At 46.7% G+C, this 25,491-nt stretch overlaps 1 protein-coding gene across 1 annotated transcript in view; it reads right to left on the reverse strand.

The window, feature by feature from the left end:
• Positions 1 to 21,654, reverse strand: part of LOC137527497 (ficolin-1-like) — a 40,919-nt gene extending 19,265 nt beyond the window's left edge. Inside the window, exons 1-4 of the mRNA XM_068248014.1 lie at positions 21,648 to 21,654; positions 15,870 to 15,983; positions 13,272 to 13,325; positions 881 to 922 (exon numbers count right to left, since the gene is read on the reverse strand). Coding sequence (XP_068104115.1) covers positions 881 to 922; positions 13,272 to 13,325; positions 15,870 to 15,983; positions 21,648 to 21,654 — 217 coding nt within the window. The remainder of the gene's footprint in view (positions 1 to 880; positions 923 to 13,271; positions 13,326 to 15,869; positions 15,984 to 21,647) is intronic.
• Positions 21,655 to 25,491: the final 3,837 nt, after the last annotated feature.

The raw sequence follows: 25,491 nt of genomic DNA on the forward strand, positions 1-25,491 counted from the left end.
GCATGTCCAGCCACTGGTGTATGCCGGGAGATGTAGATTGCTTGGCTACTGATGTATGGCGGGAGATGCAGTGTGCCCAGTCAGTGTTGTATGCCGGGAGATGTTGAGTGCCCAGCCACTGGTGTATGCCAGGAGATGTAGTGTGTCCTACCACTGGTGTATGCCAGGAGATGCAGTGTGCCCAGCCACTGGTGTATGCCGGGAGATGTAGTGTGCCCAGCCACTGGTGTATGCCAGGAGATGTAGCATGCCCAGCCACTGGTGTATGCCAGGAAATGTAGCGTGCCCAGCCACTGGTGTATGCTGGGAGATGTTGAGTGCCCATCCACTGGTGTATGTCGGTAGGTGTAGTGTGTCCTACCACTGGTGTACGTCGGGAGATGTAGCGTGTCTGTTCGTTGATGCATGCCTGGAGATGTAGCATGCCCAGCGTGCAGTGGCTGAGCGCACTTCATGTCCTGATATGCACTAGTGGCTGGACATGCTCCATCTCCCAGCATATACCAGCATCCAGGAACACACTGGACTTGTGGTAATTTTGAACTGTGACCGTGTGTCAGTGACAGCTTAAGATAGATGCCCTCATGAAGACGGAGGCTATAGAGAAACTGTCCTAGGTAAGTTAATCCAACACAGAACGCACACAAAGTATACATCATTTATGAACCTCCCTTCAGGGGAGGTTTATTTTAAATATTTTTATAAATGAGGAGTTCAGTTCCCTTTACCGTCTCTCTCGTCTCGATGAGGGTTCAGTATTCTCTCAGATTGCTTGTACTAAATCAAGCTACACAGTTAAGAATATTTTTTTATGTTCCCCAGTGTTCCCTCTTCCCCACCTCCATACCTCACTTGTACCATGTTACAGGATGCATCTTACCTCCATATCGATTCCCTGAGTCTCCTTTTTGTCCCTTTTCACCTGCAAAGCAATAGCAAACAGTGAGTTCAACCATCCAAAGGTGTAATAAGTAGTATCAGCCACTTCACTAAATAATGAAAGCTTGCAAATGATAATGCATTACTTCAGACATCTGGCAAGCTGTGTTCCTCCTACAGTTTAAAACAGTTCCTAGTCTGTCCATTTTATGGCATAAAAAACTGACAGTGAATGGATCCTATTTTATAAACAGGATCCATTCACACTTGGCTGTCTGCAATGCATTTGTGTGATCTGTTGCAGTAAGCAGACCGCACTTTTTTGAAACATATTTGCCCCAGTTGTCCCAGTCACCAACCAGAACACAAAGGACCATTGAAGCGAACTTGACACTATTCACTCTAAGTCCGCTTGAGGTCTGGCTCAAGTGGGAATCTACCCTCAGAGAGGAGGCTACAATGCCGGCAAGGGGGGCAATTGCCCCGGGCCCCAGAGTCCATAGGGCCCCCACAGGCAAGTTGATTTGGTCAGCTGCAGGTATGCGGCATGACATGGGCGTCCGCAGAAAATTTTCCAGGGGGGTGCAAAAAGGGGGAGAGGGAGAAGTGGCGCGCACTGCACCGAAAATTTGGGGTGGAGTTGTGTGGCGCTCGTAGCGCGCCACACAACTCCACCCCAAATTAATGGGGCTACATCACGCCGAAAAATGGGTGTGGTCATGAACCAGAATGTAGATGTGGTCGCGGGTGGAGACAAGTTTACATGAACTTAGCAATGGTGGGACATTAGATTAGGATAGTGGTGGCGATCCGTTTGAAGGTCGAGTGCCCAAACTGCAACCCAAAAGTCACTTTACTATCGCAAAGTGCCAACAGCAATTTAAACTAAATTCAAACGTTTTAACTCATACATGAACATTATGGAAAATCCAAGTTGAAAATAAACTATGAAGATAAACAATTTCATCCATCCGACTTTCATTTTTGGTTTTAAAAAGCTGAAAAAAGTAGGTTTAATGCTATTGTCTCATATGATGATGATTCAGCTTTTTCCATAGTCTCGCAGTTAGCAATCATGTGACCCCCAACAAGACAAATTCAGCAATCATGAGACCCCCCCATCAAGACAAATTCAGCAATCATGAGGCCCCCAACATGACCAACTCAGCAATCACGAGGCCCCCAACAAGACAAATTCAGCAATCATGAGGCCCCCAACAAGACGAACTCAGCAATCTTGAGGTCCCCAACAAATCATGAGGCCCCCAACAAGACAAATTCAGTAACCATGAGGCCCTCAACAAGACAAATTCAGCAGTCATGAGCACATAAATAGACAGCATTTCACATAAATAGGTAGAATGCCCCCTTAATATGGTAGACACCTCTCTCCTGGCAGCAGTTCCCCAAAATACACTCAATCTGACAGCAGTGGTTCCCCAAAAATAGGTAGCCAGCGGTATAGATGTCCCCAGAACAGGTAGCCAGGGGTAGAGATGTCCCCAGAACAGGTAGCCAGGGGTATATGTGCCCAGTATATGTAGGCAGGGGTATATGTGCCCAGTATATGTAGCCAGAGGTATATGTGCCCAGTATATGTAGTTAGGGGTATATGTCCCCAGTATATGTAGCCAGGGTTATATGTCCCCAGTATATGTAGCCAGAGGTATAGATGACCACAGTATATGTAGTCAGGGATATATGTTCCCAGTATATGTAGCCAGGGGTATATGTGCCCAGTATATGTAGCCAGGGGTATATGTGCCCAGTATATGTAGCAAGGGGTATATGTCCCCAGTATATGTAGTCAGGGGTATATGTCCCCAGTATATGTAGTCAGGGTTATAAGTGCCCATTATATGTAGGCAGGTGTATATGTGCCCAGTATATGTAGGCGGGGCTATATGTGCCCAGTATACGTAGGCAGGAGTATATGTGCCCAGTATATGTAGCCAGGGGTATATGTGCCCAGTATATGTAGGCAGGGGTATATGTGCCCAGTATATGTAGGCAGGGGTATATGTGCCCAGTATATGTAGGCAGGGGTATATGTGCCCAGTATATGTAGCCAGGGGTATATGTGCCCAGTATATGTAGCCAGGGGTATATGTGCTCAGTATATGTAGCCAGGGGTATATGTGCCCAGTATATGTAGCCAGGGGTATATGTGCCCAGTATATGTAGACAGGGGTATATGTGCCCAGTATATGTATCCACGGGTATTTGTGCCCAGTATATGTAGCCAGGGGTATATGTGCCCAGTATATGTAGACAGGGGTATATGTGCCCAGTATATGTAGCCACGGGTATTTGTGCCCAGTATATGTAGCCAGGAGTATATGTGCCCAGTATATGTAGCCAGGGGTATATGTGCCCAGTATATGTAGGCAGGGGTATATGTGCCCAGTATATGTAGCCAGAGGTATATGTGCCCAGTATATGTAGTCAGGGGTATATGTCCCCAGTATATGTAGCCAGGGTTATATGTCTCCAGTATATGTAGCCAGAGGTATAGATGACCCCAGTATATGTAGTCAGGGATATATGTTCCCAGTATATGTAGCCAGGGGTATATGTGCCCAGTATATGTAGCCAGGGGTATATGTGCCCAGTATATGTAGCCAGGGGTATATGTCCCCAGTATATGTAGTCAGGGGTATATGTCCCCAGTATATGTAGTCAGGGTTATAAGTGCCCAGTATATGTAGGCAGGTGTATATGTGCCCAGTATATGTAGGCGGGGCTATATGTGCCCAGTATACATAGGCAGGAGTATATGTGCCCAGTATATGTAGCCAGGGGTATATGTGCCCAGTATATGTAGGCAGGGGTATATGTGCCCAGTATATGTAGGCAGGGGTATATGTGCCCAGTATATGTAGGCAGGGGTATATGTGCCCAGTATATGTAGCCAGGGGTATATGTGCCCAGTATATGTAGCCAGGGGTATATGTGCTCAGTATATGTAGCCAGGGGTATATGTGCCCAGTATATGTAGCCAGGGGTATATGTGCCCAGTATATGTAGACAGGGGTATATGTGCCCAGTATATGTAGCCACGGGTATTTGTGCCCAGTATATGTAGCCAGGAGTATATGTGCCCAGTATATGTAGCCAGGGGTATATGTGCCCAGTATATGTAGGCAGGGGTATATGTGCCCAGTATGTGTAGCCAGCGGTATATGTGCCCAGTATATGTAGCCAGGGGTATATGTGCCCAGTATATGAAGCCAGAGGTATATGTGCCCAGTATATGTAGCCAGCAGTATATGTGCCCAGTATATGTAGCCAGGGGTATATGTGCCCAGTATATGTAGCCAGGGGTATATATGCCCAGTATATGTAGGCAGGAGAGGGGTATATGTCCCCAGAATAAGTAGCCAGGTGTGCCCCTAGCAGGAGGGGAGCAGCGCAGAGAAGAGGGAGAGCTATGGGCACAGTGGGGAAGGGCGGATGTCTCCCCCCTCCTTCCCTCACCTTAGGGGGCTCTCCCTCCCTCGCTCTCCCCTCCAGAACGAAGTGTTGTGCAGTGGCTGGGCAGCGGGCGGAACTTACCTCGGTCTCGTTCAGGCGCCGGATGGATTTGCTGCTAGTCTGGTCTGGTCCAGACCAGCGGCACCAGAACTTTCGGCACTTGGAGCGAGACGGAGATGAGTTCCGCCCGCTGCCCAGCCGCTGCACAGCACTTCGTTCCGGAGGGGAGAGCAAGGGAGGGAGAGCCCCCTAAGGTGAGGGAAGGGGGGGGAGATGTCCGCCCTTCCCCACTGTGCCCATAGCTCTCCCTCTTCTCTGCGCTGCTCCCCTCCTGCTGGCCGCACGGGCACGCGGCCAGAGGGGGCAGTGGGCGGCCAGGGTCGGGCAGACGCCCGAATTTGCCATATGTGCGGATGCCCATGGGCATGGGCTGTGCGGGTAGGAGAGGTTAGGCAGCGACAGGCAGGGAAAGGAGGCAGGAGCTCCATGAGTACTCTCCCCCTAAGGGCCCCAGGGTTACTAATCACCTGTCAGCGTTGTCAGGAAGTCCAGAAAGTCTTTTCCACTTCATTCAGTCACAGTGTCTCCTCTCTAGTGGCGTCTCTGAGTACTGCACCGCTGGAGCAGTCAGACTGTGTGAAGTGAAGAAGACTTTCTGGACTTTCTGATGACGCTGACAGGTGAGTAGTACCCTTAGTCCTTCTGTTGCGATGCCCACCGTACTGCATATAGGGTTGGGAAGGCAACTTAATCTGGGGGAACACATCTAGCCAGTGGGGTAGCTAAGGAGCTGTGTGCCTACCCTAACACAGATCATTCACCTAGTGGATCCCAACCTTTAAGGCTAAATTTCCCATTAGGTGCAGTAGGTGTGTGGCTAAATTAGTCGCTATCGATTGGTCTCGTCTAGAGATGCCATGACTAAAGGTATTTATTTATTTATTGTATTTATAAAGCGGCAACATATTACGCAGCGCTGAACATTAGTTTAGGTTACAGACAATATTTAGGGGTGACAAACAGCAATATGACAATACAGGAATACAAGAAAACCAGATCACACAGCACAGTATGAGTACCAGGTAATGCTTAGTCAGTCACTCACTGGATGGGAGCATGGAGATTAGGCAAGTCAAGCTCACTCAGATCCATAGGATGGTTGTATGGTAATGGATGTGCATGGACAGGTAGGCGACATAAGGAGGAAGACCCTGCTAAAGGCTTACAATCTAGAGGGAGAGGTGGGGACACGAAAGGTAGGGGACCAGAGTTCAGCTGTGGGTGTAGAGCGCTAGTGTCGGGGGAAGGCCAGAGTAAAAAGGTGAGTTTTGAGGGCCTTCTTGAAGATGTTAAAGGAGGAGGAAACCCTAATGGTGGGAGGTAGGGAGTTCCATAGTGTTGGAGCAGCTCTTGAGAAGTCCTGGAGGCGTGCATGGGACTGGGTGATGCGGGGGGCGGTCAGGCGAAGTTCATTGGAGGAGCGGAGTGAGCAGCTAGTTGTGTACCTCTGGGTAAGATTGGAAGTGTAGGTTGGGCAGGTTTTGTGGACAGATTTGTAAGCCATCAAAAAAGAAAAAGACCATCACACCAGGCTAAGAAATGCTATTCAATATGTATTAAAAACACAGTATGCTAAACATCACAAATGTACATAAAGGAACAGCTGATACAATGGAGATACAACAAATGAATAGTAATCACTCAGCAGCATGTACAAGATGGTTGCATGTCAGCAAAATACAAATGACAGTGGTCAGTGCAGCATAATGTCAGAAGAAATGAGCAGGACTGCAGAATACATGCAAGAGATCATAGCTAAGTGAAAACAAGCAGAAAGTCCATTACCCTGACAACGCTGTTTTAGACAAATTGTCCTTCATCAGAGTATAGTGTAAACCAGGCTTCCTTGGGCTGCTGTGAGCACTAGAGATGGGCCGAACGGTTCGCCGGCGAACGGTTCCAGGCGAACTTTGGTGGTTCGCGTTCGCCTGGAGCAGGCAAATTTTTGCGGAAATTTGATTCGCCCCATAATGCACTATGAGGGTCAACTTTGACCCTATGCATCACAGTCAGCAGGCACATTGTAGCCATTCAGGCTACACTAAGCCCTGGAGCCCCTCCCCCCTTATATAAGGCAGGCTCGCTGGCCATGACACTCACTCGTGTGCCTGCTGCAAATAGACAGACTAGGGAGAGCTGCTGCAGATTTTTTCTCCTAGGGAAATATTAGTTAGGCTCTTAGCTTGCTCCTGACTAATTGTTATTGCTATAATAGCACCCCTCAACAACTCTTTTGAGAGCTAATGTTTTCCTGATGTGTTTTTTTTGTGTGTGTTGCTCACTGACACTGACATTATACAGCCCTATCTGTTGCAGCCGGACCTTGGTAATTGTTATTACTGTGCCAGCCAGGCCCTGACTAACAATCTATACTGGGACACCTACCTATGCCTACCTAACTACTGGGGCACCTACTTACCTATACGGGGACACCTACCTACCTACCTATACTAGGGGACCTACCTATGCCTATCTACCTATACTGGGACTCCTACCTATGCCTAGCTAACTACTGGGACACCTACCTATACCTACCTACCTATACTGGGTCTCCTACCTATGCCTAGCTAACTACTGAGGCACCTACCTATGCCTACCTACCTATACTGGGACTCCTACCTATGCCTACCTACCTATACTGGAACTCCTACCTATGCCTAGCTAACTACTGGGACACCTACCTATGCCTACCTACCTATACTGGGTCTCCTACCTATGCCTAGATAACTACTGGGACACCTACCTATGCCTACCTACCTATACTGGGTCTCCTACCTATGCCTAGCTAACTACTGGGACACCTACCTATGCCTACCTACCTATACTGGGTCTCCTACCTATGCCTAGCTATCTACTGGGACACCTATCTATGCCTACCTACCTATACTGGGACTCCTACCTATGCCTAGCTAACTACTGGGACACCTACCTATGCCTAGCTAACTACTGGGACACCTACCTATGCCTACCTACCTATACTGGGTCTCCTACCTATGCTTAGCTAACTACTGAGGCACCTACCTATGCCTACCTACCTATACTGGGACTCCTACCTATGCCTACCTACATACAAAAAGATAATAAGGTCGTTGCTTCATTGTGGACAGACCAAATTTGATCAGCTGGACAGTCACTGTTGTTCTATCATTGAGCTACCACAGCCCGGCGACCATATGGGCTTGAAAACCGACACGGCCTTTACTCTGGCCGCGGTGCGCACCAGTCCAGCCTGGCCGTCACTACGCAAACAGCTGTTTGCGGTGCGTTACACAGTAAGTTTGGTGTGTCAGTGTGAAGCAGAACTCTAATTACACTCCCTGATTGATATATACACATGCAAGATGTTTGAAAGCACTTTAGGCCTGCAATTTAGCATTCAATGTGATTTCTACCCTTAAAACGCTGCTTTGCGTCACATCCAGATTTTTCCCCGGGACTTTGGCCATGTATCCCACTCTGCCATGCCCCCCTCCAGGGGTTAGACCCCTTGAAACATCTTTTCCATCACTTTTGTGGCCAGCATAATTTTTTATATTTTTCAAAGTTCGCATCCCTATTGAAGTCTATTGCGGTTCGCGAACTTTTCCGCGAACCGAACCTTCTGCGAAGGTTCGCGAACGGGGTTCGCAAACCTAAAATCGGAGGTTCAGACCATCTCTAGTGAGCACAAAACAGCACACACACATCAGCCCAAGAAAGCTTCATCTGGGAGGGTCAGGGATGGCTGGGGTGGGAATATCATAAATTCTGTTTTGTCCAGGTTTAGTTTCAGGAACCTAGCGGACATCTAGGAGGAGATGGCTGATAGACAGGAGGAGACCTTGTCCATTGTATCCATTGTAGTGGTGGATAGGTCAGGGGGTGGAGGTAGATCTGGGTGTCATCTGCATACAGGTGATTGTTAAAACCCATGGAGGAGATAACTATGCCAATGGAGGATGTGTATAAGGAGAACAGTAGGAGGCCAAGGACCGAGCCTTGGGGGACTCCTACAGAGAGGTGGTTGGGGGTGGATAAGGACTCATTGAAGGAGGTCATGAAGGTGCGGTTGGAGAGATAGCATGAGAGCTAGGCCAGGGTGAGGTCATGAATGCCCATGGACTGAGGGACTGGAGGAGTAGAGGATGGTCCACTGTGTCAAAGCTGCTGAAAGGTTAAGGAGTAGGAGAATAGAGTATTTGCCTTCAGCTTTAGCTAAGGCGAGGTCATTGACCACTATGGTGAGAGTGGTTTCAGTTGAGTGGGCAGGCTAAAATCAATATTGCAGTGGGTCTAGCAGGGAGTTTCCATTGAGGTACTGGGTCAGGTGTTTGCGAACCAGATGCTCAAGGAGTTTTGAGGCAAAGGTGATGAGGGAGATAGGGCGGTAGTTGGAGGGTAATGAAGGGTCGAGGGAGGGTTTCTTGAGCAGGGGCAGTATAGTAGTCTGCTTGAAATCTGAGGGGAAGGTGCCTGTGGATAGGCTGAGGTTAAACAGGGCAGTGAGGACTGGGGCCAAATCCGGGAAGTGAGGATGGGGTAAGTTAGAAGGGATGGGGTCAAGGGGGGAGGTAGTGGAATGGGAAGTCTGCAATAGGAGGTTGACTTCCTTAATGGTAGTGGTGAGAGGAGGATAGGATAGGGGAGGATAGGATGGAGGAGGATCTGGATGGGAGGGGGTGGGAGGCGAGGATTGAAGGCTGGATATTTCCTGACGAATGGAGACAATTTTATTGGTGAAGTGGGTGGCTAAATCCGCGACAGAGAGGGAGGAAACGGAGGGTGGATTTAAGCAGGGAGTTGAAAGTGGCAAAGAGATGCCAAGGGTTGGGAAGCTTGAGCTCCGATGAGCTTGGTGAAGTATTCCTGCTTTGCATCAGTAAGGGCAGTGTGGAAATGCAGCAGAATAGCCTTGTACTGTTGGAAATCCTGGTTAAGTCTAGTGTTCCTCCATTTCCGTTCAGTGGCACGTGTTACCCTCTGGAGGTTGCAAGTTTGGGTGGTGCGCTAGGGCTGGGGATAGGGGGGTTAAGGTATTCTCAGGGTTACATTTAATATGTCACTACAATCTAAGTGGCACCTGGCCTTCACCATCGTGTCCTCCTAGGATGATGGACCATTCCTTCTGAACTGTCTGATACCACAAAGTTAAAGCCAATTTAGTTAATTTGACAACCAATGGTACAGGCTCAGTAGTGAAGCAGGTAGCATTAGTAATACATAGTAATACATATACATACATTTGTATACATACATACATTTGTATACATAAATTTGTATATGTACATAATACATATACATACATTTGAAGATTTATTTATTTTTTATCACAAGTTAGCACAAAAATGACACTTTGTGACAAAAAAGAAAAAAAAAGAAAAAGAAAAGTGTTTCCATTTCTGCTAACTTGTGACCCCCCCCCCCCCCCCCCCCCCAAAAAAAAGAAAAAAAAATCTGCCACGGACTCACCATGCCCCCCAGTAAATACCTTGGGGTATATACTTTCCTAAATTGGGTCACTTGTGGGGTACTTGTACTGCCCTGACATTTTTTGGGGGGAAGGGCTAAATTGTGAGAACCCCTGTAAAGCCTACAGGTGCTCATTGGACTTTGGGCCTCTTTGCGCAGCTAGACAGCAAAAAAAGTGCCACACATGTGGTATCGCCGTACTCAGGAGAAGTAGTATAATGTGTTTTGGTGCATCTTTTCACACATACCCATGCAGGGAGGGAGAAATATCTCTGTAAATGATACATTTTTCGAATTTTTACACTAAATTGTCTATTTACAGATATATTTATCTCACCCAGCATGGTTATGTGTAAAAATACATCCCAAAACACATTATACTACTTCTCCAGAATACGGTGATACCACATGTGACACTTTTTTGCAGCCAACCTGTGCAAAGGGGCCCAAAGTCCAATGAGTACCTTTAGAACTTCACATGTCATTTTTACGCATTTGGTTTCCAGACTACTCCTCACGGCTTAGAGCCCCTAAAATGCCAGGGCAGTATAGGAACCCCACAAGTAATTCCATTTTGGAAAGAAGACACCCCAAGGTATTCTATGAGGAGTATAGTAAGTTCATAGAAGATTTTATTTTTTTGTCACAAGTTAGAAATGGATATTTTTTTGTTTTTTTTTTCTCATAAAGTGTCATTTTCCACAAATTTGTGACAAAAAAGAAAATCTTCTATGAACTCACCATACCCCTCACGGAATACCTTGGGGTGTCTTCTTTACAAAATGGGGCCCCTTGTGGGGTTCCTATACTGCCCTGGCATTTTAGGGGCCCTAAACCGTGAGGAATAGTCTGGAAACCAGATGCCTCAAAATGACCTGTGAAATCCTAAAGGTACTCATTGGACTTAATTGGGCCCCTTTGCACAGCTAGGCTGCAAAAAAGTGTCACACATGCGTTATCGCCGTACTCAGGAGATGTAGTATAATGTGCTTTGGGGTGTCTTTTCACATATATATATATATATATATATATATATATATATATATATATATATATATATATATATATATATATATATATATATATATATATTTATATATATATATATATATATATATATATATATATATATATATATATATATACTTATATTTGTAACAGCAAATGTAGCAAGCTCAGTAATATCCCTACTAGCGATTGTGAACTTTGATACATGTAGATTTGGGAAAAACATTCATTAAACACAATTCTTAGATGGCACTGATATGTAGCTTTAACCCTCCTGGCGGTCTAATTAATTTCGCCAGAAGGGCAGTTTGTTTTTTTATAAATCATGTAGCGAGCCCAGGGCTCGCTACATAATAGCCCGATCAGGAAATCCCGTTCAACGAACAGGATTTCCTGAAGGGCTTCCCCCGTCGCCATGGTGACCGGGCGGGATGACGTCACCGACGTTGTGACATCATTGGGAGTCCCGATCCTCCCCTCAGCACTGCCTGGCACTAATTGGCCAGGCAGCGCACGGGGTCTGAGGGGGGGGGGGGGGGGGGGCGGCGCGATGGATAGCGGCGATCGAGCACGGGGCGGCAGCAATCGGTGTGCTGACGCAGCTAGCAAAGTGCAGCCCAGGGCTCGCTACATAATAGCCGCTGCTCAGCGGCATCCCCCCGCCCGCTTCGATCGCCTTCGGCGATCTCCGATCAGGAAATCCCGTTCAAAGAATGGGATTTCCTGAAGGGTTTCCCCCGTCGCCATGGCGAGGGGGCGGGATGACGTCATTGACATCGGCGCGACGGATAGCGGCGATCGAGCGCGGGGCGGTGGCGATCGGTGTGCCGACGCAGCTAGCAAAGTGCTAGCTGCGTGCAGCAAAAAAAAAAAAGTAAGTAAATCGGCCCAGCAGGGCCTGAGAAAACCTCCTGCTCGGCTTACCCCGAACATTACCGCCAGGAAGGTTAAAAAAGAATATCAGGCAATCTAAGGAGTTAAGCATTGATTTAACTGCAATTGTTGCATTGCTCAATGCAGTTCAGCACTATGAGCCATTGACCCCTCACCACCCACCACCATTCCTGCCCAACTCCCCTTGCACAGAGATTTTTTAACATCTTACCAAACTTTTCAATGATAAACTGCCTCAGGGCCCCACTGAGACGGTGTGGTAAGATTACTGCACCCCACTGCAGCCAAATGAAAGTCTGTGGGGTAGTTCATACTACCTATGTTGTGATACGCTGCACCGGAAGTGCCCTATCTAATGCGCGGACACACCTGCGGTGATCTACATCGGACCAGAAGCCATGTAAGTCAATGGCGACTCTGGATTACAAAAATGTTGCTGTTGTGGCCCGCGGAAGCGTAATTTTTCCAATAGGTTTCCACGCATTTCCGTAATTTTAAAAGAGGAAGTGCGTGCAAAGGGAGCATTACTTCCTGTTTAGATCCTGGCTAGAAGGGGATTAGCGCAAAGTAACGTGGTAATCCCTAAAGGCCTGTTTTTTGGCAGTGAGGTGTGGTCCCGGCCCGGGGGGCACCGCACCACGGCTGCCAATACTTAATCTGAAGCCGGCCTCGAAGTGGCCATTATTGATCTGCAGAAATCAATTGGCAAAATTGGTGCTTATATTTTTATAGATTGCGGCCATACTATAATCAAAAGCAGAGCAGTCAGAGATCACACACAACTGAGGCAAGCCAGGTAAGCTATTTACAACAGAGGAAATGAAATATGTGCACCTTCTAGCAAACTAAAACTATTCTTGACAACCAGTGATAAAATCTTCCTGTGTATGTATAGGGACATTAGCCTAGCTGGATGGGGTTATGCTCCTCCCAACACTCCCACATGCACAATTCATCTAAAGGCGTCAACAGATCTAGGAGAGTTGGAGAGCAGTATACCAAACATTGTAAAAAGTGGAGAAAGATAGGTGTAGGAATAACCAGTGGCGTAGCTAAGGAGCTGTGGGCCCCGATGCAAGTCTTACAATGGGGCCCCTCAAGCACTCTATACATAACAATTGATACGGCGCACCAAAACCTGCCAATGGTAACTACAGTGTCAGAGGTGCAAGAATGGGATGGGGAACAGCTTGTTAATGATTACCAATATTCAAAGTATCTATAGAAGTGATTATTATGAGCACAGGACCAATAGAGAGCTAATACTGTAGTTGAGGGAGGGCCCTTCGGGGCCCCTCTGCCCCAAGGGCCCCGATGCGGTCGCTACCGCTGCACCCCCTATTGCTACGCCCCTGGGAATAACAATATTTTTTACAACAGTGTCCCTTTACATCCATAACAAACCTACTGTTGCTTGGGTGGCACAGAAGACAAGAGTTGGAGGCCAACTCTCCCAAATGAGCCCACCATGTAACAGCTTCTTATACAGTAACAAAGATTTTAATCACCTTGTATTCCAGGGATTCCCGACTCCCCCTTCATGCCAAGACTTCCTGTGTCCCCTGAAAGTCAGAGTAGTTGACATGAATTACATGAAGCTCAATATCCTGCAGCTGAAATTAATATGGGAGTTAAAGGACAACTGTCACGCAAAATGTAAAATATAAAAAAAAACTTACAGTACATATAAAATGTAAAATTCACTGTAAATTCACTGTAGATTAAGTTTTGCCTATGGCATTGTTACTTACACTTAGGAATGGCCCAAACAGTTTGCCTGGAGCAGTATTCTGCGGACATCGGCTGTTCGCATTCGTGGCGAACAGCAAACATTTGGCATGCTCGATTTCAGAATCAGATTTATTTTGCTAAGTGTGGCAGATGCCGCACCCAGAATTGTTTGTGGTACACATCAGCATTGGACATAGCAAATTACAAGCAGAAAAAAACTGTCATAGTGCAAAAATACGTAAAACACAGACAGTATAAAAACAAACATGCAGATATACGGGCCTGATTAGCATTTCACAGTTATGCAAGGTGACCGTTGGGCCATGCTAGGAGGACATGTTGAGTGAGGGGCACTAGTTGGGAAGGAGCACAGCTTGGGGGGAAAATTAGTTCCTGTGCCTGGAAGTTTTAGTGGGAATAGTTCTGTAATGGCGGCCTGAGCGCATGCAGTTGAAGAGGCGATTGCCGGGGTGGCGGGGATCTTGTGCAATCCTGTTTGCCCTGGTTGTTAGCCTGGATGCGTGAAGGAGGTCCAGGTGGCAGGGGTGACCCAATGATTCTTTATGCAGCCTTGATCACTCTTTGAGGTTTGTACTTGTCGCTTGCGGTAGTGCCTGCATACCATTCAATGATAGAGGAGCAGAGGATAGACTCGATTGTAGCCATGTAGAAGCATGTCATCAGCTCTTGGGGCATACCAAACCTTTTCAGTTGACTCAGGAAGAACAGCCTTTTGCTGGGCTTTCTTTTGGCATTTGGTGGTGTTTTCTCCCCATCTCAATCTCAATTTGCACCCTATACATTATCATTGAGCTAAACTTTGACCCCCTTACCTCACAGTCACCAGACACATGGCAGCCAATCAGCTCCAATCAGCTAGAACCCCTTCCTGGACCCCCCACCACCCTATCAAAAAGCAGTTGCGGTGGCCACACTGGAACAATTCTCTACTGGCTGCTGACTGTTAGTGAGAGCAGGGTCAGACTTGCTGCAGATAGCTAGGGAAAGCATTAGCTAGGTCTGTGTTCTTGTTCCTCATCCTCATTTGCTGTGAAAGCATCCTAAAACAGGCCTTTTGAGCTAGCACATCGGTCTTCTGTGTTTGTTTTGTGTGTGACACTCCACAGCCCACTGACACCCAGAGCTGTGTGCTCACTACTGCTGTTGCCTCATTAAGTTGTAGGCACAGAACCACTGCATTATTATTTCACTGTATTCTGATAGTACTATTGCATTTCTCTGTGTGCGAGACACTCCACAGCCCACTGACACCCAGAGCTGTGCATAATGTGATTTCTGCCCATTAGGCTTTAAAACCCGACTTTGCGTCAACTCCGTAATGTTTGGTGAGACTTTTGGCATGAATCCCCCTCTGGCATGCCACAGTCCAGGTGTTAGACCCCTTGAAACAACTTTGTAATCACTTTTGTGGCCAGAAAGTCTTTGTAGGTGGGGGGGGGGGGGGGGGGCGCACCATTAACTTCTGAATGCTGAGGGTACCTCTGGCTACCTAATGCTATGGGACACCTGTAGGTACCTATGACAGGCAAGGTAAGTGACGGCGAAGTGACAGCTTGGACAGCCAGTGCACTTGTGGTGTGGTTAGGTGGGGCGTTTGTAAGTTCATGGAGGGCGAAGTCCAGGGTGCCAGGACATCTATGCCTATAGGCTCTTGTGATCTAAATCCAGGCCTGCAGGTAAACATTGAATAAGCTTAGGCTACAATAACAAAAATAGACTTTCCCAATGATGTCTAATTTGGGGGAGAAAGATGCTTCATACCCTGCTGTAAATTGAGCTCTCCACATGGAATATGAGGCCTATTAAATTGTACATTAGACCTGATTGAATTATTTGCATGATATCAATTTTCAATTGACTTTTTGTCCTGGTGGGTCGTGCTACCTTCCCAGGTTTTCAAGGAGAACCCTTTTCTCCTATTAAAAAAGTTAATATAAATAATACTGTTACAATGCAAGTATTTTTAAAGAAGGGAACGGTAAAGGAACATTGGAGAAAGATAAACAACTATTTTTATTTATTTATTTCAAAAAAGGAAGTGGTTGTAACCAGAAGACTATGGGCTTGATTCACAAAAGGGTGCAAAGTGTTAGCACGCCAGTGAAAATCCACTTTGCACGTGCTAACATGCTTTGCACATGCTAACTAGGGTGCTAAGTAGTTTGCACGTGCAAACTACTTAGCACCGTGGTTAGCACATGCGAACTACTTAGCACCCTAGTTTGCACGTGCAAAGCTTTTAGGCGTGATAACTGAGTTATCACCCTTTTGTGAATCAAGCCCTATGAGTGTGGCTAATGGGACAGTAGTTTCACATGGATAATGCCAGATATAGTGTGACCAATTAGACTTACCTTTCTCACCAGGAGCTCCAACATCTCCTTTCTGCCCAGGAGGTCCAGCACTGCCGGGACATCCTCTGAGGAAGGTGAGCTGTTCTGAACACTCCACTCCATTAATATTCACCTCTGAGAAAAGAGTAACATTGTGGGTTAAAAAATAAATAAAAAAGAAGACATTATAAATTAAGGTTTCAAGATATAAAACAAACATGGATAAGGTTGAATTATTTGCTTATGAAATTACGGCAACGTAATTACGCAAAACACATAAAAATTACGCGCACAGGCGTAATTATGTTTTGCAATAGTGTTATTACACAAAGTTTATTACCCGTAATTTGCAAATTAACCAGCTGAGCGGTCTGGACAAGCTCAGCTCGTCCATCACCGCCGGAGGCTGCCGCTCAGGCCCTGCTGGAGCGATTTTCATCAAATAAAAAGCAGCACACACAGCCGGCACTTTGCCAGCCGCGTGTGCTGCCTGATCGCCGCCGCAGCGCGGCGAAAGAGGGTCCCCCCAGCCGCCTGAGCCCAGCGTAGCCGGAACAAAAAGTTCCGGCCAGCGCTAAGGGCTGGATCAGAGGCGGCTGACGTCAGGACGTCGGCTGACGTCCATGACGTCACTCCGCTCATCGCCATGGCGACGAGGTAAGCAAAACACGGAAGGCTGCTCATTGCGGCCTTCCGTGTTACTTCTGGCCGCCGGAGGCGATCAGAAGAACGCATCCGGAGCGCCCTCTAGTGGGCTTTCATGCAGCCAACTTTCAGTTGGCTGCATGAAATAGTTTTTTTTTAATTGAAAAAAAACCCTCCCGCAGCCGCCCTGGCGATCTTAATAGAACGCCAGGGTGGTTAAGCTATACAATTATGATGTGTAATTGCCAATTACGATGTGTAATTTATGCATAGGCGTAACTTCTGCCCACCACTGATAAGGTCCATTTTACACTAGGTCTGCTGGATTTATGGGAGTGGATGGCAGCAGACTCATGTCCTGAGCACATTCGCCATCCTGCCGCATTTTGGATGCGATTGAGCTCTACTATACTGAGTATAGTTGCTCAATTGCAATCGCAATCCCTAATGGATCACAACACACAGGGTACAGTATAACTAATGGAAACAGCAGTGGCCATTTCCATTAGTGCTATCAGTAAACTTTGAGGGTTACACTGTCCTTAGGAAAGACAGACCAAATAAAAAGGAAGGGGGGAGGGGCTGTGTATTTGTTAATTACTCCTTGTCTCCAGTTTAACTGGACCAGTTATGAAGGAAGACTTGGCTGAAGACTGTGACGTCGTGGAATCTATATTGGTAAGTGTGTATGAAGCAAGGATTGTCAATTGCTTATTAGTGTCTGTTATAAACCTCCACACGTAAACGGCATGGGAGAAATACAATTACTGCAACAGATTCAACAAACTGCAAGCAGACATGGGGTCATAGGGTCATAGTTATGGGTGATTTCAGTTATCCAGACATCAACTGAGATATTGAAGCACTTTGCCCTAGAAAAAGTGACAGATTTTTATCTGCATTACAAGGCCGATACGTGACACAAATGGTAACCAAACAAGCCGGGAAGATGCTCTGCTTGATTTGGTCATTTCAAATGGACCAGATACTACCGTATATCCAATTAGCAAGTTCTAGAACATTTGGGAAACAGTGACATAATATGGTAACATTTGACCTGCAACATAACAGATGTAAGGAGGGGGACACATAAAACTATGAATTTTTGAAAAGCCAACTTTAAGATTCTTGGAGACTCACTAAGTCTGGTAGACCTGGATAGTCAATTGCAGACAAGGACACTGAAAGCAAATGGCTAACTTTCAATCAGATTTTTAACCACTTGCCGACCAGGGGAATTTTCACTGATCGGTGCTGCGTGGGCTCTACAGTCCGCAGCACCGATCAGCAGTGCAGCAGGGCGATCAGACTACCCCCCTTTTTTCCCCACTAGGGGGATGTCCTGCTGGGGGGGTCTGATCGCCGTCGGCCATTAGTGGGTAGCGGGGAGGGGGCTCCTCAAAGCCCCCCTCCGCAGCGTTTTGTGCGCTCCCTTCCTCCCCTTACCTCCCTCTCCCTTCCTGGGCTGCGCAGGACGGATATCCATCTTGCGCATTGTGGGATAGGCTTCAGCCTATCATATGCCGGCGATCCCCGGCCAATCAGAGGCCGGGGATCGCCGATCTGACTTACGGCGCTGCTGCGCAGCAGCGCCGTATCATGTAAACAGCGGGGATTTCTTCCCCGCCTGTTTACATTTTGCCGGCGAGCCGCTATCGGCGGCTCTCCGGCTGTTCACGGAGACACCCTCCGTGAACTGACATGGAAAGTTTCCATGGTAACCCGCAGACGACCAGTTTACGCCAATCGGCGTTAGCTGGTCGTCAAGAGGTTAAAGGACCACTACTGCGAAAAATTCAAAAAAAATTAACTACATCAAATACCCCCAAAAAAGTACATGCATTTTTCACAGAGTAAAATGTGCTATAAATTATTTTTCTCTTATGTTGCTGTCACTTACAGCAGGTAGTAGAAATCTGACAGAACTGACGGGTTTTGGACTAGCCCATCCCCTCATGTGGGATTCTTAGTTTCTTTAAAAATAATTTTCAAAAGCACTTAGGGCCTGTTCTCACCTGAGCGGGAATTGCGCGATTCCCGCTCACGGCAAACCGCCAGCGGTTCTACACAATGTAGCGAGTGGCAGTGTTCTCACTGCCGCGGTTGCGGTTAGTGATAACCGCAACCGCACTGCATGCTGCGGTTTGCCGGCGACGAGCGTCCCGCGATTAGCGATCGTGATTAGCGTGCACAGCACGCTAATCACGATCGCTCCAAAACCGCCGCAGTGTCCAGTGATTTTTCTGCGCTAATCGTGGGAAAATCACTCCCGCAAAACGCCGTCGCTTATCGCCGGCGTTCTGCGGTTCTAAGTGTGAACGGGCCCTCAGTGCATGGCAGTTGCTCGGTCCAACTGCCAAAATGGCGTGCAACAGATAGGGGGGTGGCCTGCATCTTTGTATAGATAATTTCCAGGGGGTGCTTTTGTAAAGAATAAATTACATTCTGAGAAACTCCCGTGAAGAGTTGGACTAGTCAAAATCTTTCAGTTCCGTCAGATTTCCACTAACTACTGTAAGTGACAGCAACATTGGAGAGTCGTTTATAGTTCATTTTACTCTGGAAGAAACACACTTATAATTTGTATGTGTTTACATGTATTTTACATTTAAAAAAATTTTTTTGCGATGACTATTGCAAAATGTATATATAGGAATAACAATTCTAGATCTAGAAAAAGGCCAGCAGGGTTAAATAATCCCTTTTTTGACATGATTAAGTGTAAGGAATGCTTTTCATGGCCTAAAGCAAAAGGGCCACAAACAAGACAAGATGTTCCCTGCAAAAACCGCACCACTCCATACAAATCAATGCAAATTCATCTTTATTCAAAATAGCAATATAATAAAAACACTAAAAACAAAGGCCATGGGGTTGATGGTGCTTACCCATTTTTTGGTTTATATTGCTAAAGCAAAAGGGGACTGCATCTGCATTAAATAAATATAAAGAATGTAACAAACATTGTAAAAAAGTAATCAGTCTTGCAAAATTGGAAGCTGGAACGTAATTGTGGCAGACCAAGCTGAACCTGAAATTTTAAAGGCTTGCTTTGCTTCAGAATTCTCTAAGGCGATGCCCTTGTGACTTGTCCCATGATACAGCCCTGGGTTGTTGTTCCCACTCTACCTCATTCAACAAGAATTGCCTGACACAGGGGCGGAGCTTGGAGTGCAGTGTGAGAACGCCGAGTCCACATGGTTTTACTTATATGCGCATTTTTACAACAGAATTGTGAGTGTAGTTTTTAATTGATATTATTTTAAAAAAACGTTATCACCCTTTGGTAGATCTATTTTTGAGTTTTTAAAAGGTACTATTTGAAGAGAGATCGATTTGGGGAATTACAAGCGATATTGCTGGTTCTGGAAAGAGGCGGCCTTTGTTTACAATTGGTGGTGGGTTGATCCCAGTGAAGTCATGGATCCCTGCATGTAGTGCACTGGAGGTGTTATGTTTATGCAGACAATATTACGCTCTGTGGAGTGTTTTTCTTCTGTTGCATATGACCACTGAAGGAACACAGGGAACAGCATGAAGGTGATGCCTGAGGGAGAACCTTACTTAAGTGCATTTGCTGATCTGTGAGGTGGTCAGCCAAAGTATCTGGTGAGCGTAGTATGTTTCTTAGAATACTGAAGACCTACAGGAGACTTTTATGGTATAATTAAAAGACTGGTTGTGCCTGATTGAAAGCAAAAATTGGGTCTAGTGAAATGGACTTTTAGCCTTAAATGGATTACTGAGTATTATATATGCAGATGTACCTTTGTTGAGCGCATTTCCGATTGTATCTCTTTTTGTTTACTGTATCAAATTCCTTTCACTCTTAAGCGACGGCAAGTCTGGCCAAATCTGATGGCCCAGTGAACCATGAGGGGAGGGGGAATCTCTCACAGTGCATCTTTTAACCCTGTGTGTGTGAGAAAGCTTTCGGCAGCTGCAGCTGCCTGTGCCCTGTGTCTCTGACTGAACTGTCTGCAGAGAGCAGAAAAAATGTAACTTGTTGTAAACATTTGTAATTGTATGCGACACCACAGCTTTTCATATTTTTTTTTGCTTTCAGAGAAAAATACTCTGTAGTCTGATATGAAAAAAAAACTGGCTGTGCATTGAAACAGACACCCCTTTTGAGAATGATTTGTTCCAATACAGCAACATCCTACACACAATGAATTAAAGCTTTTGCCTCTGATATTTAACATGAAAAGTAGGAAAATGTTAAAACAGCTACTTAGACATTATTTGTATATTATCATTTTAGAACACTTGGGTATTATTAGTTTTCCTTTAAGTTATCTGAGTTCAGTTATTGATAGGCCACTCTTATTTTCTATGATTGTTTCATGCAGGTCATTCTCTATCATGCAGGTTTCCTACGACTGGCATAAAGCTGACTTTTTTCCTTTGTTTAAAGAGACTCTGTAACTTCAAAAAGATCCCCTGGGGGGTACTCACCTCGGGTGGGGGAAGCCTCCGGATTCTAATGAGGCTTCCCACGCCGTCCTCCGTCCCACGGGGGTCTCGCTGCAGCCCTCTGAACAGCCGGCGACAGACCCGACTGTCAATTCAATATTTACCTTTGCTGGCTCCAGCGGGGGCGCTGTGGCTGCTTTCGGCTCGGAAATAGATGGAAATACCCGATCTCCGTCGGGTCCGCTCTACTGCGCAGGCGCCGGAGACTTGCGCCTGCACAGTACAGCGGACCCGACGGCGATCGGGTATTTCCGCCTACTTCGGAGCCGACAGCCGTCAGAGCGCCTGCGCAGGAGCCAGGAAGGTAAATATTACGTCACGGCTGTACGGAGGGCTACAGCGAGACCCCCGAGGGACGGAGGACGGCGTGGGAAGCCTCATTAGGATCCGGAGGCTTCCCCCACCCGAGGTGAGTACCCCCAGGGGACGTTTTGCCGTTACAGTTCCTCTTTAAGAAAGGAAAAAGATCAGAACCAGGAATCTATAACAAACACTGGCAATCCAGTGCAGGAGACTTGGGCGCAGCTGGTGCCAGCATACACCGTAATTGGAAATATGGCTACAGGGGCTCATAGTAAGTAACTTCAGTGCCGTCAGAAGATGGAGCTGAAGTTGCTTATAAAACGCTATAATTCGGCCTCCAGCAATTGCTGGAAGCCAAATTATTTCATTCCCCACCATCCATGGCGGCCTAGAGGGGGAATAGTATTTAACACGGCCGGGAACTTGGGCAACAGCAGAATAAGCCATACCGGCTGCATCTTGCGCCCAAGTCTACCGGCGGCAACATCTCTAGTATGCATCTATAGACCTGTAAGCTTATCAGTTGTTTGTAAACTGTCTAAAAATATTCTAAGAGATGCTATACAAATTTTATAAAACAGAATAATCCATTTCAGCTCATCAGCATGGCATTACTAAAGACAAGACAGATCTGGTCTCACCAGCATGCTCAGCTTTTATGAAATGGCGAATGCACATTTAGATCTTGGGAAAGCTATAGATGTAGAGTGCTTGGAGTTTGCAAAAGCTTTTGACTGTGATCTCCACAATAGCCTGGTGCAGAAGCTGCTAAACAAAGGTGAGGTTGGGAACAGAATAAGTACAATTGAGCAAAGAAAAAAGAAAGTGTACATATTGTTCGGTCACCAGTGAGTTGGGCGCAGGGTGAGCCAAATGACAGCTCTCCCTGCTGCTGCTAAACTCCTCACTCGCGTTAAATACTATTCCTCCTCCAAGCTGTAGCAACTTGGAGGGAGATTACATTTGGGGTCTGGTGATAGCCGGATCCCAGAATAAGTCTTGTGCAGGGCGCTCATCATAGCATCGCTGCTATGAAGGTGCTCTCCGCTGAGCGCTGTGCGCCAAAGTTACCTGCTTCGGAAAGAAAATACTGAAAAAAGGCTGTCCCACTTATGTAATCAAATCCAAAACTTTACTGAATAATCAGGGGTACAAAATATACCATTTAGAACATGGACATAAATGCTTGCATCTCATGACCTACTACACCTGAGGTGGAGGCAGCAAAACAAAGGTAGTCCCACTGTTACTAAGCAATGAATCCCTCTGACTGACACGCTTGCATTCAGAGGAGAATAATCTCCTCTGATGCAAATGGACCCAGGTCCTGGACTAAAAGTGAATTGATCACTAGGCAAAGGATGAGTGACAACACAATATGAACACTAAAAAAAAGTGTCAGGGAAAACCAGGAACAAATTTACCATAAGGCACTGTAGTGTGTGAAGAGAAGTGACCCAGCACCATCTTAACTACTTAAAGAGAATCAGTACTGTAAAATTCTTACAATAAAAAGCATACCATTCTATCCATTATGTTCTCCTGGGCCCTTCTGTGCTGTTTCTGCCACTCCCTGCTGCAATCCTGGCTTGTACTTGCCAGTTTATGAAGTGTTTACAAGCAAAAGACATAGCAAGTGATAGGCTGAGAGTAGCTCAGTATGTGAGTCATACAGAGTGTGCAGGGGGCCTGGAGAGGGTGTGTATAGCTTCTATCCAATCACAAGCAGCACAGCACATTCCAACAAGACTGCCTGAACCCGACAGAGCTGAAGGAGAGAAGATTAGATCATATAACAGAGTAGAGATGGGAAGTTCGGATCTTTTCAATGATCCGGATGATTCGAATCGGATCATTGAAAAGATCCGGATCTTTGATCCGAATCTCGTATCATTTTACAAGGGAAGCATTCGGGGGGTGAAATGACTAGCAGGGCAGGAGAAGGAGAGGGGGGTGGTCACGCAGAGAAGGGGAGAAGATGGACAGAGGGCAGGGAGTGGACAGAGAAGGGAGGAGGGATGAGCAGAGAGCATAAATGTTTGTTTGCACACAATACCCACATGCTGCAATCATATGCTTTACATATATTTCACCTACATGTTCATCTGTATACCTTGAATGGAAACGTCGCACAGTGAAAGAAAGCATTGCCCAAAGCATTCCCAGAAGATAAGTGCAGCTGTTTAGAGCGAGTGCAGGAGGATCATATTGCCCGGCAATCACAGTGCCTGCAAAGTTACTGAGCTGTGCTGAGCCAAAAGTTTCCAATGTGTTCACTGTGCACAGCTACGGAACAGAGACAGCCTATAATGAGCCGCACAGTTCAGCCAGTATGTGTGCTCTACACATATCTGGCAGTGGCACTCATGTCCTCTCTACCTGTCCCTGTGCAAGGCTGGCTCCCCTGAGTCCCCTCCAACAGAGCGATCCATCTCTGCTCTGCTTCCAGGACCCCGCTGCCCGCTGAGAGGGGGCGTGTCGCTCCTGGCCCCGCCCCTTTTGCGATCCGAATCACTCATTTTGATGATTCGGATGATTCGACTCACAAAATAGATTCGGATCAAAGATCCGAATCGTTCATGATCCGGACAACACTATAACAGAGATAACACAGCCACTGTGCAACTAGGAAAGGCTGCAGTAAGACAGAGCACATTAGAACAGCTATAGGAACTTATGGGATAGAAGAAATAAGGCTTACAATTTTGTTACAGAGTCTTTTTAAGGACCATGGGCTTAAACCTCCCTAGTGACCAGGCCATTTTTTACTAAATAGGCCACTGCAGCCTCCCTGCAGGGCCATACAACTCAGCACACAAGTGATTCCAACCCCTTTTCTGCCCACCAACAGAGCTTTCTGTTGGTGGGGTGTGATCCCTGCCTGCATGTTTACTTATTTATTTATTTTTTTAATCAATAAATTAGTCTATTTTTTTATTTTATAATAATCCCGGCCTCCCTCCACCCGCTAGCCAATGACAGCTCAGCTCATCCATAGCCGCCGCAGGCCCTGGAGGGCCGATTTTCGTATTTTTTTTTTTAAACATGCAGCTAGCACTTTGCTAGATGCGTGTTGGGGACGATCACCGCCGCTAGCTGCCGATGCGCCGCTACCCACTGCGTAACCGGGCCGCTCCCCCCCGAGACCCTATGTGCAGCCTGGCCAATCAGTGCCAGGCAGCGCTGAGGGGTGGATCGGGACTCCCTGTGACGTCATGACATCAATGATGTCAATCCGTTCGTCGCCATGGCGACGGGGGAAGCACTAAAGGAAATCCCGTTCAGAACTAGAGTTGGGCCGAACCTCCGATTTTAGGTTCGCGAACCGGGTTCGCGAACTTTCGTGGAAGGTTCGGTTCGCGTTAAAGTTCGCGAACCGCAATAGACTTCAATGGGGATGCGAACTTTGAAAAAAAAAAAAAATTATGCTGGCCACAAAAGTGATGGAAAAGATGTTTCAAGGGGTCTAACACCTGGAGGGGGGCATGGCGGAGTGGGATAGATGCCAAAAGTCCCCGGGAAAAATCTGGATTTGACGCAAAGCAGCGTTTTAAGGGCAGAAATCACATTGAATGCTAAATGACAGGCCTAAAGTGCTTTAAAACATCTTGCATGTGTATACATCAATCAGGTAGTGTAATTAAGGTACTGCTTCACACTGACACACCAAACTGTTCACTGAACAGAACAGGTATGCAGTGGCGGGTTCACTGAACAGGTATGCAGTGGCAGGATCAATGAACAGGTATGCAGTGGCAGGATCACTGAACAGGTACGCAGTGGCAGGATCACTGAACAGGTATGCAGTGGCAGGATCAATGAACAGGTATGCACTGGCAGGATCACTGAACAGGTATGCAGTGGCAGGATCAATGAACAGGTATGCAGTGGCAGGATCAATGAACAGGTATGCAGTGGCAGGATCAATGAACAGGTATGCACTGGCAGGATCACTGAACAGGTATGCAGTGGCAGGATCAATGAACAGGTATGCACTGGCAGGATCACTGAACAGGTATGCAGTGGCAGGATCAATGAACAGGTATGCACTGGCAGGATCACTGAACAGGTATGCAGTGGCAGGATCAATGAACAGGTATGCACTGGCAGGATCACTGAACAGGTATGCTGTGGCAGGATCACAGTACAGGTATGCAGTGGGCTGAGGGCTCACTGAACAGAACAGGTATGCAGCCAGGAAGAAGTTAAGCCTAACTAA

This window comes from Hyperolius riggenbachi, chromosome 8, assembly GCF_040937935.1.
Source record: "Hyperolius riggenbachi isolate aHypRig1 chromosome 8, aHypRig1.pri, whole genome shotgun sequence".
Taxonomy (NCBI): Eukaryota; Metazoa; Chordata; class Amphibia; order Anura; family Hyperoliidae; genus Hyperolius; species Hyperolius riggenbachi.